The sequence below is a fragment of the Topomyia yanbarensis genome, chromosome 1 (assembly GCF_030247195.1).
Source record: "Topomyia yanbarensis strain Yona2022 chromosome 1, ASM3024719v1, whole genome shotgun sequence".
Lineage (NCBI taxonomy): Eukaryota > Metazoa > Arthropoda > Insecta > Diptera > Culicidae > Topomyia > Topomyia yanbarensis.
Window position 1 is genome coordinate 4,205,612 of NC_080670.1, and position 15,419 is coordinate 4,221,030.

Below are 15,419 nucleotides of genomic sequence, written 5' to 3' on the forward strand. Positions count from 1 at the left end.
TGATGTTAAATAGAATATGAATCCCTATTTTCTTTGCTGCCGAATCGAATGGAGATCTACGATTAGGCTAGTACCAATTATTGATAATTGATGCACTAAATTTATTCAAGCTGCTAAATGTAATTTGAAGAAGTTTGCAATATCCATTTACTCTATGGGAGGTTCCACTCTACCTATCCGAATCGTTTCGACAAAGTTGTCAAACTAACCGAGCATCATCGCAATTCACCACCAAATGTCACAAGGAATCCCGTTCACCACATCGTGGCTGCAGGATCCTTGCCCTGGTTGACCATCCCGCGGAATCGCATGCGCACCATTTGTTGTTATCCTTTGGAACAAAATCAATACACCACCAACGAACCAACCGGACGAACTAACCACCCAGCAACGGCAGGCAGGCTCACGTAGATTCTTCTGTGCGAAGCAGATCGTCACATGTTTGTGTTTGACTAGTGACCACCCGAATTTTTGTAAGGACATCTTGATTTGTATTGAGAAATCTGCCCATATCTGTAACCGGAGACATTGAATCTACAGGATAACGAAAAGAAAAGATGGATTCGTAACCGTAGGCGGTCGAAAATAGTGCTGTGAAGTAAATGTTTTTTTCCTCCCTAGCCGTCCCTCTTTCTCTCTCTATCTCTCTTTCTATTCGGAAACTGGAGTGTACAAACAAGAAGTTCGTGGCTTATCATACTTTGTACAGTGGCTGATCTCACTGCTAGCTGTGAATGTATGTATAAATAACCCACCCCGGAGCTGCCGTAGGGGTTGTTGTCGGCGGCTAACTTTTCATCTCATTTTATATTGTCGCTTCACGCTATGTATCGCTATTAGTCTGGAGTTATTCGAGAAAATGGTGCCTGTGAAATAATTCTCAAACCATTGTGTTGGAGTTTTCGGTTGGAAACAATCGTAGGTGGCCATTCCACATAGCAGCACCAAATATAGTTGACAATTTAGTGTCAGTGCAGTGAAAAATCCAACAATCATTTTGTGAAGTGTAGCTCCCTTTTTGGAAGGTGTATTTTATACCCATCTCTAGGAAATTGATGTGCCTTTGGAACTTTTAATTGGTCCCCTCCATAAATTAACCGTAGAAGAAGAAAAACCATCAACACAGAAAGGTCGCAATTATATGCGCCAATCCTAAAAAATCCGAAACGCGCAGAACTCCTTGTTCTTAGTTCTAATGTAAGGAAAAAATCAACAATATTTATCACATTACGGTGTAGCTTTTTCGCGTGATTGACTATTGTAAATCTTTCAAAGTAATCATCATATCAACTAGATATCTTCGCTTGAGCAAATAATATACACACAAATGTGAGTAAATTCGGTAAAACTAACGCTAAGGTCACAGCACTGATTGTATGTCGCCATTTCAGAATCATATCGACAATTTATATATATACACAACTACAAATTTTATCCCACTAAACGTAAAAGGAACACAATTTGCACAAAACCCAAGAACTAATCACACCGTCAACAAGTGGGCCAACAGTTTTACAACATTTTTTCCTTCTGATAAACACTATACCAAAAGATGAAACGTCGAAACGACTACAAGGTGGCGATGGCCGAAAGCATGGAGCTGGAACCACTCGGCGGCATGGACAAACAGTCGGAGGGAAAACGCAACGGAATTAACAAATACGGTAAGATTAAAACAAAAAAAATGTTTGTATTTCCGCGGCATTCATAGTAAACAATGCATGACATTTGTTTTGTACTGAAAATACACGCGCAGGATGATAATTCGCCGCCACTTTTTTCCGTATACAGGCCATCACCATGCATCCAAATGCCATAAATAAAACATAGTCGGCGGCTGCAACGCCATACGGCTGTGACCATGGAAACGTTTTCAAAAAGGGGGAAAATAATTGTGTTTTCCCGTGTCGCACATACTACAGAGGCAGAGAGCGGTATAGAAAAACCCCACCCTATCCAAATGGCTTTTATCGTTCGTCAGTGCCTACTTCCTTTTTAAAGCTATCTGTCTCTCTATGCTATAGCGGAGCGTAGAGCAGACAGGAAGAGAAGCACAGATCGAAATTGCATTACTCGAGGGAGGTTTTTATCAATTAAAATCGCGAACTGACGAACATCCGCTTGGGTGCTGTATAGATTGGTTCGATATGTTTCCGTCTGCTACCCCTCCCCACTCTTTCTGTACCGCAAATATGCACACTTTTAATGACGAGGAATCGGGTCAGCCGGATAGCAAGTGGCATCCTTGAAGTGTACTCGTCGCGACTAATGTGATGTCGGAAGTGGCGACACACTTTGCGAAAGTGTCTCTTTGCATTTCAAGTGTTAGAAATGGGTGAAGCGTAATTTAACAATAGATGGGTCTTAATTTTGGTTTTCATTTACTCTGAATAAATATCAACTATATAGATACGGTAAAGGTGCCAGGAACATTTTAGAATTGAACCTTTTTAAAAATTACAGTATTATTAACGCTACAAACACGAAAAGTAAAGCATGTAACGCTTAGTAATGCCGAAAGCGTTGGATAACAGATAGGAAGAAAACATTCACATGTTAATTATTAACACACTTAGGTACGCTGTGATTCGACAGCAACTCAGCTAAAATAGTAGTAGTTAACTAGTCTAGGGCCTATAGTGCTCTACGGAGAGAACAATAGAACGAGAAATTTAAATGGACGGCGGAAATTATGATGATCTCGCGAGTATCAAATTACCCCAAATCGGCGTTGGGAGTTTCTGGTGTCGGTTTCTTTTTGGATCCTAATATTGTTCTTCAATCGGTACTGCCGTACTTTCTGGAAGACATCCATTAATCGGTGTTGTTGTTTGTGACATGAAATTCATTTGGTCCCAACGTTATTTGAGAACGAAGAAAAGCCGCGAACTGCACGTGGCATTTCAGTATCACTTGATTGTGACGACGATTCGTAAACAAACAATATGGTTTAGGTACATAAACACATGGCATACTTGATGTAATGTTGTTTGTAATCTGGGGTGACATTTGGAAATGATAATAGGTTTGATTATGCAATGTTGTCTCTTTTTTAAACCTATAGGTTATATGTTGTGCGTTGGCCTGAAATTGAAATATTACTGAATCATTTTTTCAAAAGTTCCGCTTATATAAATAAAAAACTGAGATGACTGAGATAATGTGCCAATTGGAAGTAGTTGTCATTTCCTATAGTTTCCAAATTATGTATTCAAGTGTAAAATTTACAACATTATTCTTGATTGGTTATGGTTTTAAAAATCAAGAAAATATATGTTTTTTAAAGTCGCATTACAATTCCGGTACCTAGCTGTGTCACGCTGCCCCATTTAATGGTTTTTCACCTCTACCTTTATCGCATCCCACCGGATGATACCCTTTTAACGAGTATACAAGAGCTCACTTTTCCTCCAAAGCATCCCAAAGGACTATTTCCGGCATGGCAGCAAAAAACCCGCGCGGTCGTTTCCAGGTTAACTTCTCCAAACAGCCCTAGCTTATTCAAACGTTCCAGGAACCTTACATCGGATTTGAACCTCACACCGTGATACGCGGAAGCTGTAACCACTACCCAGCAAACCACCTGGCGAGAAATACACGGATCCGCACACATGCCCCGGCCGTCTCACCAAATTCGTGCAGGTCGGCTTCACACTTTTCACATTACACCCTACGCCTGCTTCAAATAACCTCAATCTCTGGAGGAAAACAATCTCCGAGGGAAGTGAGTGCTTGAGGGGTGTGAGTCCTGATGGTTACCCACCTACCCAACGGCAACCACCCACCCACTCGCAATCGCAGCAGTAGCAGCTGCCGCCACAGCACCGAAGAACATGCGCAGTAGGCGGCTGTCAAAAATTGACACATATTCCACTCTCTCTCTCTCACACGCCAACCGGTAACTCAACTCGACACTGCTGCCTGCCAGCGCTAGCCAGCAGTGAGTGTGTGTGTGCATTTTCTCGGAAAAATCACACGAAATATTTTACAGAACCAGTTTTTCCGTATTCCGTCCGTTTTATCCCGATTTCATTCAGACACAGTATCGGCTTTTGTTTTGTCCCGAGCCTTTGACTGACGTACCGAAGCAGAGCAGACGATTGGGCGCCGCGATTTGTAGATCCACACTGTCACTCGTCGATTCTGGTTTGCATTCGGATTTTTGTGCCTCGCTAGTCCCTCGCCAACCCAAACCGGAGTCAGTCAGTTTTCTAGCATCCATTCAGGGCAAAAGAAAGCACAACTCCAAAAAATCAGAACAAATTCATCATTTAAAAAAAACGGTGACCGTCAGTACAAAATTACGTGAATTATGGAATTTGAAGCCCTAGGTGGAAAACAAATGGAAAAACGAGTGAGAGTGACCACCTTCGTCGTCCAGTTTTGTTATTGACAAATCAAAAAAAAGCACTCCGGAAGATAATCATTTTGCATGCTTTTATGCAATTAGTGATGCAAAGATACAGAAACGCCTGAAATTATGCATGACTACTAAAACATGCGCTTGAAGTGTGGCGATTGTTCCGTTGCTGGGATGAGGAGGGAAAACAGCCGCTTATCGAAAGAATAAATTGAATTTATGTGAATCTAAAATGGACGATCATCAGCATCGTACGGGTAGAAGCAAGCAGAGTCGAAAAAGCATTATCACTGGCAGCAGTAGCAGGAAAAGCGGGATTGGTGGTGTGAGAGAATGTGCCTGTACCAGGATTATATAGAGAGGGAAAAGCAAACGGAAAAACCTAAACGATTCCAAGTCAGTGCGTGTGTTTGTGCTCGTACAGTGAGTGACGCTGTCCATGTGTTTCCGTATCCACATTCGCTGTGTCCGTGCGTTGTGTTTATCAACATTTCATGTGAGAACCGAAATCACTGTTTCCACCTTACCCCGCGTGAAGTTCGGTTTCAGTGAATCGAAAGAAGAGCATTAGCACACAAACGGCCGGGAGTGCGGGTGTTTAATACGACCAGAGAATTAGGTGGATTGATGTCCTCAGTCTGGCAACCGAAAAGCTGTGGCTACTTTGATTTTTACAAGATCTCACATTAGCTCGTTGCAAAACGAACAGCCTGGCGGTACACTCTAGTGGGTGGTGAATGATTTTTACCGTCCCTACTATTTTTGGCTTCCACAAGAAACTGCACCATTCGTCAGATTGGCTGGAAATCACAGACCGGGGGGCCCCGTCAAAGTGTCAGTTGTCGGAAGCGGCGGCCCTGGCAGTAAGATTTGGCGACGAGAACGGATAGGCATGACGGAGCCCGATTCCGACGATGTGGCGTTTCTTACAGGTGATTGATTGTAGTCACGATGCGAATTGTAATATATGAAAACTGATGTGAGAGGTTTGCTTTCGGTGGGATCAAGAGATACGGGTTATTGAATAGCAAAATTGGGTAGCGTAAAACGGCCAAAGTTAAAAAAGATTTAATTTTTTTATAATTCGATTATTTGACTGGGCTTATTGCGGTAACCTAACGGACCCTCGGATCTTTTATATGTTTACAATACACTCAAGTTTTTTTTTACGCGGTTTTTTTTGCGCGGTATTTTTTTACGCGGTTTTTTTTACGCGGATTTTGAAATTTACTCGGTTTTCATTTACGCGGATTTTGAAATTTACGCGGTTTTCATTTACGCGGTTTTTGAAATTTACGCGGTTTTCATTTACGCGGATTTTGAAATTTACGCGGTTTTCATTTACGCGGATTTTGGAATTTACGCGGTATCCATCAATGAGGTTCCCTTTATCGCGGATTCTTAAATTTAAGTGGTCTTCATTTACGCGGATTTTGAAATTTACGCGGTTTTCATTTACGCGGATTTTGAAATTTACGCGGTTTTCATTTATGCGGATTTTGAAATTTACGCGGTTTTCATTTACGCGGATTTTGAAATTTACGCGGTTTTCATTTACGCGGATTTTGAAATTTACGCGGTTTTCATTTACGCGGTTTTCATTTACGCGGCTCGTATCCCCCGCGTAAAAAAAAACCTGAGTGTATACAGATTAGATAAAAATAAATATGATTGAGTGTCCTTCGGATCTTGTTCACGCAACTTTCTATTGCGCGACAAGACCTTCTTTCGCGGCTGGGAAACATTTGTCTGCTCGCCTACTACATCTACTTAACTCTTGTCATTCAGGTCTATTTCACCCTCGTTAATGCTGTCTTAGTGCTCTCGATAAGATCTTCTTCCTTGTCTCTTGCACTGTCGGGTCACCAGCGTAACCCGCCGTAGCACAGAGGTGGATTTCCATAAACACATGAATAAAAGTCGAGAATTGCATGGAGAACTTTGCGTTCTAGTACACATACTGTCATTCAGATGATTTTGCTGTATGCAATTTTAAGGGGTTTTACCACTAGAGAATTTAGTAGTCGATTTTTTTTTATTGAAATGCACTTTATTTCAAAGCACAATTATTATTATACGGTGGCAGTCAAATTGGGTCGTTCCATGGCAGCCTTCTTAGAGCAAATTGCACAAAACTTCTTTGAACGCGCTCCTATCGATTACTGTGAACCGCGTTGTAAGGCGCCAGTATTTGTACAGCGCACTCTAAAATGCTCCTCCTTTCAGTGAGTAAAAATCCTGGAAATTAGCAGTGTTTCGTTTCGAAAAGCCCAATATTGCAAAAGCTTCAGCCCTTGTCGCATTGATGTGGTCGGCGAAGCGAAGTTTTCTGTCAAATAACACTCCCAGGTCACGGATAGATTTCACCATTCATAATTCGATGAGACAGGCTTGAAGTCTGTACATTACAGTTGTCGACGTTGATCAGCGTTCCATTCAGCGGGCATCACTCCTCACTATTGACTATATTCTCTTGGAGCATAGCTGAATCGAATCCCGAAGCAATTTAACTAAAAAATTTCAGATCATCAGCGTAGAGTAGTTTTCCAGACATGTTGCGGGTACCGAGATCGTTGAGGAATAAGATACAGATAAGGTGCTCTAGTTGACTTCCTTGAGGGACACCGATATTATGCAATATTATGCGGTACTATACCGTAGGTTTTAGCGAACTCAAAATATATTGCATCAATTCTGACGCTCGCTTTCATTGTTTCCGAAGTATTTTTGCGTAGGCGACCAAGCTCGGCTTTCCTCCGCCGATGCTTACAATCTATTTTTTGCTGTCACGTTTTTTTTGGGAACAATATGGCAAAGAATTCCATAGATAGTCTCGTAGAATGCCACAACTGGCTAATCTAAATCGTTTCCATTCAGCATATCACGTCAATTGACTATACCAATGGCCGTTCAGATTCCCTCGAGGTTGCATCGAGTAAAATCAAAGTTGAGGACGTCACTAGTTAAACGTCGCAGAAACGTCGCCAAGTCAGAACGCGTGTCACATTTTAAAACGAAGAGCTTACAGTGAGGGTCTTGAGTACAAATGTCGGAGGCTCAATCAGTTCGAACCTTTTCATTTTCAGGAATGTAGCACATAAGATCGTCATCGAAAGACCACCGGAGATTAGGAAGATTGTAATCGCCTACAACAACTACTTTATATCGCCGACTGGCTTTATCAAGAGTACTCTAGACCGCAGAGAAGTGAACGTTATATACGTCAGGATCACTCTTCGGCCTCGTTTCTTTATCGCAATAAGAACACCACCTCCGCGCCCTAGATCACCGGTAGTAGAGTTGCAATCGAATCTCTAAATTACGTAGTTCGTCGTAAGGTCGGAGTCAATCATCGCGTAGCCAAGAACAATAATGTCGTAAATTTGTCATGGAATTTGCGTTTCGACTTCGACTCGTCGGAATTAAACACTAACTTAGCGACAAAACTAAGCTAGTGCCGAATTGAAGCTAGCTCCAAACAATGAAAACACTATATATGTTTTCAGCCAACCCCTCGTCATGCGTGATGTCTCAGAAACACTAATATTGTTTTAATTTTTTGGAGCTAGCGTCAATCCAGCGCTAGCTTAGTCCTGTCAGTAATTGAGTGTCGGATTGTGATGATTCTGATTAATGGAGAAAAAAATTAACAAATTTTTTTACCATAAGGAGAAATATAGCTTAGTGAATAATGTCATATTCGCAGGAGATGAGGGCCAGTAAGAAGGTCTGAGTTTTTGTTCCCATTCCGTGAACGTTCTGATAGTAGACGAACAGGAAATCATGTGGCTGCAAATCGAAAGGTTTCCAGGGAGCGGGTGGTCATCTGAAGTAAACTATTCGCCTGAGAAGGGAGTAGAAGGTAGACTGACGGTTCCTTTGCTCTTCAGACAATGTACAGAAGATAAAAGTAACTGTTACGTTGTTCGCTTTGCGCTGGCTCGGGTAGCAGCAGAAAGGACACAGAGTATCGTGACCGATGTCTTTGGTAGTTGGAAATAGGCTGACACCAAAGACTTAGAAAATGGTTGAGTTGAGCTGAAAACTGGCTTTGGAAAGGCAACTATTCAAAAAGTCCTTATTGTTTAAAAAAATCTCCAAAATGTATGACAGCCTAACAAGTTTGGCATCAAAAACAGGATTTCGATTTTTCATAGGGACTTTTTTGGGGCACCAAAGATTTTTAGGGAGTGCCCGGTTTGAAAATTCAGCATGACTATTGCATATGAATCAAATATCATTAATAGACACACGAAAAGGTATGAGATGGGAACATTGAGGACCAAGTTATCTCACCTTTTGACGACCTACGTAGCACCATGCTGGGATTCGAATCTTAGAGTCAGAAACCTGTAACGAGGATCCTTGATCCTGGTTTCTAAATCCTTGATACTTGTTTTCTGAAGCCAGGTTCCTTATTTGTGAAACCAAGAGCCTTAGTACTAGTTTCTGCAAACTTGATCATTAGTCCTGAATTCTGGACCAGGTTCCAGATTCTGTAAACCAGGTGTTTACAGATGTTGGATGCTGTTTACAGAATCCAGGTTGAACCTGGATTCTGTAAGCAGCATCCTTGGTTCTGGGTTCTGGAACCAGGATCCTTGATATTGGATTCCAAAAGCTGATTTCTTAAGCCTGGATTCCGGCATCAAGAGCCTCACTCGTGGTTTCTGGAACCTGGATCCCCAATACTCGTTTCTGGATCGAGGATAGTTGATCCTGGAACCTGGATGGTTGAACCAGGGTCTTGGATTCTGGAATTTGAATGCTTCAATCAGGATCCTTGATCCTTTATTTTGAAAGTAGGTTCCTTGATCCTGGCTGCTCGAACAAAGATCATTGATCTTTGATACCGGAAGGATGAACTTGGAACTTGGTTTCATATTCAGGAAACTTGATCTCGGGCTCTGGAAGCAAAGTCGTGAATCCTGGATTGCGTAACCAGGATCGTTGATTAGGAAACTAGGATTCTGCGACCAGGATCCTTGATGCAGTGAACTGGGTTCTAGATTCTGGAGCCAAAATTCATAATCCTGCATTCTGGAAGTTGCTTCCTTGATCCTGGAACCTAGATCCTTAATCTTTCAATCTGGAAACAGAATACTTCTTTCAAGATTCTGGAACCAGGATCACCGATTCTGGAACTTTGATGCTGGATTCTGGGACCTGAAGCTGAAATCAGAATCTTTGGTCTTGGATTCTGGAAGTGATATTCTTGATCCTGGAATGAAAGAATAATGATATTGTATTTAAGAAGTTGATTCCTTAACCCTGGGTTCTGGCCCCAAGAGCCTTACTCGTAGTTCCTGGAACCTGTATCCTTAATCTTCGTTGCTAGAAGATTCTGGAACCTGAATGCTGGAACCAGGATCCTTGATCCTGTATTCAGGAACTAGTTTATTTGATCCTGGATGTCCGAATCAGAATCATTGATCTTTAATTCCAGAAGGATCATCCAGGAACCTGGCTCCAGAATTCAGAAACATTGATCCCAGGTTCTGGAACCAAGATCGTTGATCCGGGAACCTGAATTCTAGAACTAGGCTTCTTGGTTCAGTCACCTGGACTAAACAGCTATGATCCTAGATTCTGAATTCGGGATGTATGTTTATTGATCCTAGATCTTTAATCCTGATATCTGGAACCAGGATCCTCGATCCTGAAGCTTTGATGATAGATTCTGAAATTGAATTCTGAAACCAGGATCCTTGGTCCTGAACTCTGCAATCAGGATACTTGATGCTGTATTTTGAAATTCTGTTGGTCTTGAATTCTGAAACCAGTATCTTTGATTCTAGATTGCGAGTTCTGGATACTTGATTACCGATTACGTGAGGGTGGTAGGATCAGGGAGGGAAGATTTGTAAGGGGAAGAGTAACGATGGGATGGTGCAATACCCAACCGCACAATTCCAACCACATGAAAGACTACATATTAAACATCAACTTTGCTGAAGACACTATTTTTATAACGCAACCTGGACTAGTTATTCCACTTCCGGACACCGGAAGTGCGATGCCACTTTTGTTATGGAATATGCCCAGAGCCCGGGACTTCCAGAATTATAGATAGTATCCAAAGAATCTTCGATGCATTATCAGTGATCTAGACCTACAAAACGAAGCAATTGAAGTGGAAAATTGCTGTATGCTCAGTAACCCACCTTTAATTCCGGAACCAAAAGTCAGATCTGAAGGAAATTCTATAGTAGTGAGTAGGCGTGTTGTATCTTTCATTAGAAATCAGTATACAGGATTCGTTGAAAAGTCCATTTTGAGTAATTGCATAGCTTTTCTTCATATCAGTTCCCTATTGTATTTCTAGTAATACTCATGTTTAACATAGCTTGTCAAACCTTTTAATTACCTTGATACAGCTTCCCTTCAAATCGTAAAAGATACAAATAAACAACTTGTCAACATATTTCTCCCTCGAACAGGCGGTGACAGTAATAGCGGACGTCCCGTGAGGGAAGGAGTCGCCGTTTGCTCACAGAAGCGCGCACTGTGCGTAACAGCGATCGTGCTGGGAACACTGCTAGGTAATAGTTGTTTGCTTCTGCATCCGATATTTTGCTAAAATTCCTCTTTTCCATTAACAGCCACCGCTCTGGTGATAGCATACGCCGGACCACAGACTGTGTGCCCTTGTGCGGGTAAAATCCCACCCGGGTATCTCCAGGACGGGTACAACAGTTCGGAGCCATTTCTGCCGATTGCCACCAACGGGCAACCGTTCCCCTGGCTGTTGCTCACGCTGCCCAACAATGTACGACCGAACCGGTACATGCTGACCATTCATCCCAATTTGACAACGTTGGATGTTAAAGGTTAGCTATTGGTAGGAAATTATGAAAAATCAAGGGACTTACTTGTTTTATCATTGTAGGCCAAGTGACGGTGGAGTTCTACGTTGAAAAAGAGACCAACTTTATTGTACTCCACGCACAGGATTTAAACATCACAGAAAAGGTATCATTCATATTTTTAGTAATTATTATAGTTGTAAAACTTTTTTATTTGTAGGCGTTGGTAGGACCAAAAGGATATGCACTTAAAATCTTACGAATATTAGAGTATCCACCTAGACAACAGCTCTACATTGAGTTGAGGGACAAACTGCGGAAGAAGGCCAACTACACACTCAGCATTCGATGGTACTCGAAAATGATCACCGAACCTGACGGTTTTTTCGTGGATCAATTCGAGACAGAACCGGATATTAAAAAGTAAATGGTCCTGGCAAATGTTAGCTATGTTTCGTTCTACACGGTTTTGTTCATTTCAGAATTCTGGCAGCGACTGTTTTGCGACCAGGTAGTGCTAGGAAGGCATTTCCCTGCTTCGACGAACCGCACTTGAGAGCATCCTTCCGGATATCACTGTTCCGGGATCGGTTCCACATAGGACTGTCAAACTCGATCGTACAGGATACGGACGATGTTGGGTTTTATATGGGTACGGGACTGGTAAGTCATCTATACAGTACAGGGTTCTATGTTACCTTCTAAATCAAACCACCCACAGCTTCGTGATGATTTCACTGAGACACCTCCACTGCCACCGGATTCGATCGCCTGGGTAATCAGCGATTTCAAACGCCAAATGCTTGATCCGTCGCCGATTTATCAAACCGTTAACGTAACGAAGGATACTCACAGGCCACTATTGGAACCGACTAAACCGCCGGCGAAATTGACAAAGGCCGAGAAGAAACCCTTCCGCAATCTAACTGCCGTTCTACTGTCTAAGAATCTTTTCAAGCTGACGAACAATCAACCAACCACGAAGCCATCGCCGGGTGCTAACGAGACCACGGCGGGAGGAATGGGGGGAGCTGTCGCGGAAACCGTTATTCAGGGTAATCACACGAATCAGAACGCAAATGGAACCGAAAACAATCACACCAGTGCAAGCGATGCGCTGGATATCAAAACGGCACCAGCTTATTCCTTCTACGCACCAAAACCGTACGTAGACAAGGGAAGTTTCGTGCTGCATACATCGCGAGATATTCTGGAGTATCTACAGCAGTGGTTAGGGGTAGCATACCCACTGTCCAAGTTGGACTTTATCGCACTGCCAACACTGAATGATGATCTGACGAGTGCGCTTGGATTGATTGTTTGTCGGACGTCATTCCTGAACTCACCGGAGAACGTCTCAACCAAAGAGTATCACATGTCCGTTGTCAAGATCTCCGAAGGGATTGTGAAACAGTACTTTGGCGGTTTGATCTCTCCGAAGGCTTGGAAGCACGTTTGGCTCTGGGAAGGTATTATCAAATATTTGAGTAGATTCATACTGACCCCGATTCGTCCTTTGTGGCCGATGAATGAACTCTTCCTTATTGAAACCACGACACGAGCATTGGATGTCGATGCTCTGCAGGGTTGGGAGAGTATCCAAGCGGGGACAACGGAAAGTGGTGACAACGAGGCGTTTTATATAGATAAATCTGCTTCGATGTTGGCAATGCTGCAATCTGCCATCGGTGAATCACACTTCCGTCAGTGTTTGGGAAAATTTTTGAAAACATTCAAGTACCAAACAGCGGAACCAGCCGATCTGTGGTCGATCTGTGCGAAGCAAGTCAACAACAGTAAGAACGTCAAAGAGATGATGAATTTTTGGACGAATCTGCCCGGGTTTCCACTGCTGAACGTAACTCGACAAGGCGACGAACTGCACGTCTCTCAAACACCCTTTGCTCCGGCTGAATTTGTTGCGATCTACGATGATCTGAACGAGGGGGAAAACGGTTCAATGTCTACTTCCACGACGACGGTCGCTCCGACCGCTGCTAGTGGTAAGGATAAGAAACGAACTCGCTGGACATTCCCGATCAGTTATGTGACTAGCAACAGCGAGCAGCTGCCGGAAACGATATGGTTCAACACGACCGGAAGTGAGTAGTAGAGCTGACAGGGTTGGTTGGTAGGCCTTTTATGTTGATATTTGTTTTCTGCTTTGTAGCCATGATAACCATCAATCATTCGCCGAAATGGGTAAAGTTGAACCACGAGCAAACCGGGTACTACCGGGTGCTTTACGACGAAGATAATTGGGCAAAATTGGTGGACCAGCTGCACATCAATCATCACATCTTCAATACGCAGGTTAGTAACGAGATGGGGACACTGCGATAGCAGAATACGGGTGGCCCTCCGACAGTCGTGTCAATTTATACATTCTGACCGTGATCAAGCTCCACAAATTTAGTCAAGAGCAAAGTCCCTCAAATCTAAGGACTCAAGAGAAAAAGTGTAGTGCAAATTGAGCTCAGTTCGATTTTTCTCCAACCTGATCATATATCTGACACGAGTAAATATAAAAATTAATTCTTCAACTCACTAACCTTGCCGGTGTATCATGAAACTAATACTTGTGGAAGCTAGAACATTTTCATGTATTCTCTACTCGAGTTTTTGGCGAAATACTATCTGTAGTTCCTATTTTGTGCGAAAATATGACCCCTCTTCACTTGGGTTCCTTTTCGAAACACTTATCTTCGTCTCATTTTCATTGCACTCTTTCCAAAGCACTTTAATCACATACCACATCAAGACTTTAATAGATTACTATCAAAAGTGAAGCAAAATGTTCGAAATCACTTATTGGTGCATTTAAATTTTCACTTCAGATTTCAATTTTTCGCAATGTAAACAAACGCGATGGTACCTAGCAACAAGCGTGCGTATGCTTTGCTACGAGATCGCAGCATGCGTGTTTTAAGCGGCGTCTGATATCTCAATTGCGTTAGACAGCTGGTACGGTGTTTTTTCCGTTTGAGCCGTCGCTGTTTTTAACAAAACATTATGAACATCGAAAATACAAACATAAATATCTTTGCTGAGAGTGTTTTAAATTGTACACTATCATTTCAGGACCGCGTCGGCCTAGTCTCGGATATCTTCACCCTGTGTCACGCCAACCTGCTGTCGTGTGACTTCGCAATGGATTTGATATCCTACTTCCCGAAGGAGCAAGATTGGGGCCCCGTGCTAGTGGGTTTGAAGCATTTGGAAAAATGGCGCAAGATTCTCAAATACTCCGAATGCTACCTGGTCCTGGCGGAGTACATCCGTCAGAATCTGGCGAAATCGATGCAGGAGCTAACCTGGAATGACACCGGCAAAGAAGAGCTGAAACTGCTGAGACCGACGGTGCTACTGAACGCGGTTCTTTGGGAGGAACCGGATGCCATTCGGAATGCCAAGGAGCTGATGAACGATCAGACGAGCATCCCACCTAACTTGCGATCAGTGGCCTACATCGGATCGGTTCTATCGGGTGAGATCCGCTACTGGCAGGACTGCTGGGCGCTGTACAATGCCATGCGAAAGGAGAACGATATCGGTTCCGAAGAGCGTATGGAGCTTCTCCGAGCGCTCGGAGTGACGAAGGATGCCTGGCTACAGAATCGACTGTTGTCACACGTGATTACACTACCCGTGGCGGAGATTGTTCAGGTTTTGGAAGCGATAGCAGGAACGCCAACGGGTGGAGCGATGGCCTGTCGGTTCTTGCAGGCGAAATGGTTCGACTTCCAGTCTAAGCTCGGGAGAGGGAGTGTCGACTTTGCTCGTGTGATATCCGCCATCACACAGTACGGTTCGACCAAGTTTGACTATGACGAGGTGAGTGTGTTTGTCTCGTTACAATCCATCATAATCAACTAATCCTTACGTCGTTCGTTAACAGCTGAAATCTCTGGTGGAACGGTTCGGAGGTGGACCGGGAATGAAGATACTCAACATGACACTCAGTATGGTCGCGGCCAACGTGGAATGGGTCAGCCGTTCACAGTCATCCATATACAACTGGATCGAGAAAAAGTACCATTTTTGATAAGTCAGCGAAGGATCGCAACAAGAACAACTACAATCCAACACACACACACACACGACACACAAAAGAAAACAAGAGGAATTTTACTGAAACAACGCGAAGTTCACATCAGCAGCTAGGTGTACCGTAGCAGAAATTGGAGACACAAAACAATGATATACATCTATATTTTTAGTTTTTCTTTTCGAATCTTTAGACAGATGATCGC

The 15,419-nt window shown here is 43.0% G+C and overlaps 1 protein-coding gene across 2 annotated transcripts; it reads left to right on the forward strand.

Moving 5' to 3' along the window:
• Positions 1-359: 359 nt before the first annotated feature.
• Positions 360-15,413, forward strand: LOC131676672 (endoplasmic reticulum aminopeptidase 2). Of its 2 annotated transcripts, XM_058955909.1 has the most exons (12): positions 360-473; positions 622-1,329; positions 1,392-1,664; positions 10,801-10,902; positions 10,963-11,190; positions 11,250-11,332; positions 11,387-11,589; positions 11,649-11,829; positions 11,888-13,268; positions 13,337-13,479; positions 14,248-15,000; positions 15,065-15,413. In XM_058955909.1, exons 3-12 carry the CDS (start codon positions 1,553-1,555, stop codon positions 15,209-15,211), a joined length of 3,333 nt encoding a protein of 1,110 aa, XP_058811892.1. In that variant the 5' UTR covers positions 360-473; positions 622-1,329; positions 1,392-1,552; the 3' UTR covers positions 15,212-15,413. The 2 variants fall into 2 exon arrangements, with proteins under 2 accessions (XP_058811892.1, XP_058811894.1); XM_058955911.1 differs by lacking the exons at positions 360-473; positions 622-1,329; positions 1,392-1,664 and adding an exon at positions 3,913-5,292.
• The last annotated feature ends 6 nt before the right edge of the window (positions 15,414-15,419 follow it).

Bases quoted from the DNA above. Each gene is read 5' to 3' on its own strand.
- LOC131676672 (XM_058955909.1), top strand. From the start codon at position 1,553: ATGAAACGTCGAAACGACTACAAGGTGGCGATGGCCGAAAGCATGGAG. The intron at 11,830-11,887 runs GTAAGTCATCTA...AACCACCCACAG, and splicing joins TTTATATGGGTACGGGACTG to CTTCGTGATGATTTCACTGA. The intron at 13,480-14,247 runs GTTAGTAACGAG...CTATCATTTCAG, and splicing joins ATCACATCTTCAATACGCAG to GACCGCGTCGGCCTAGTCTC.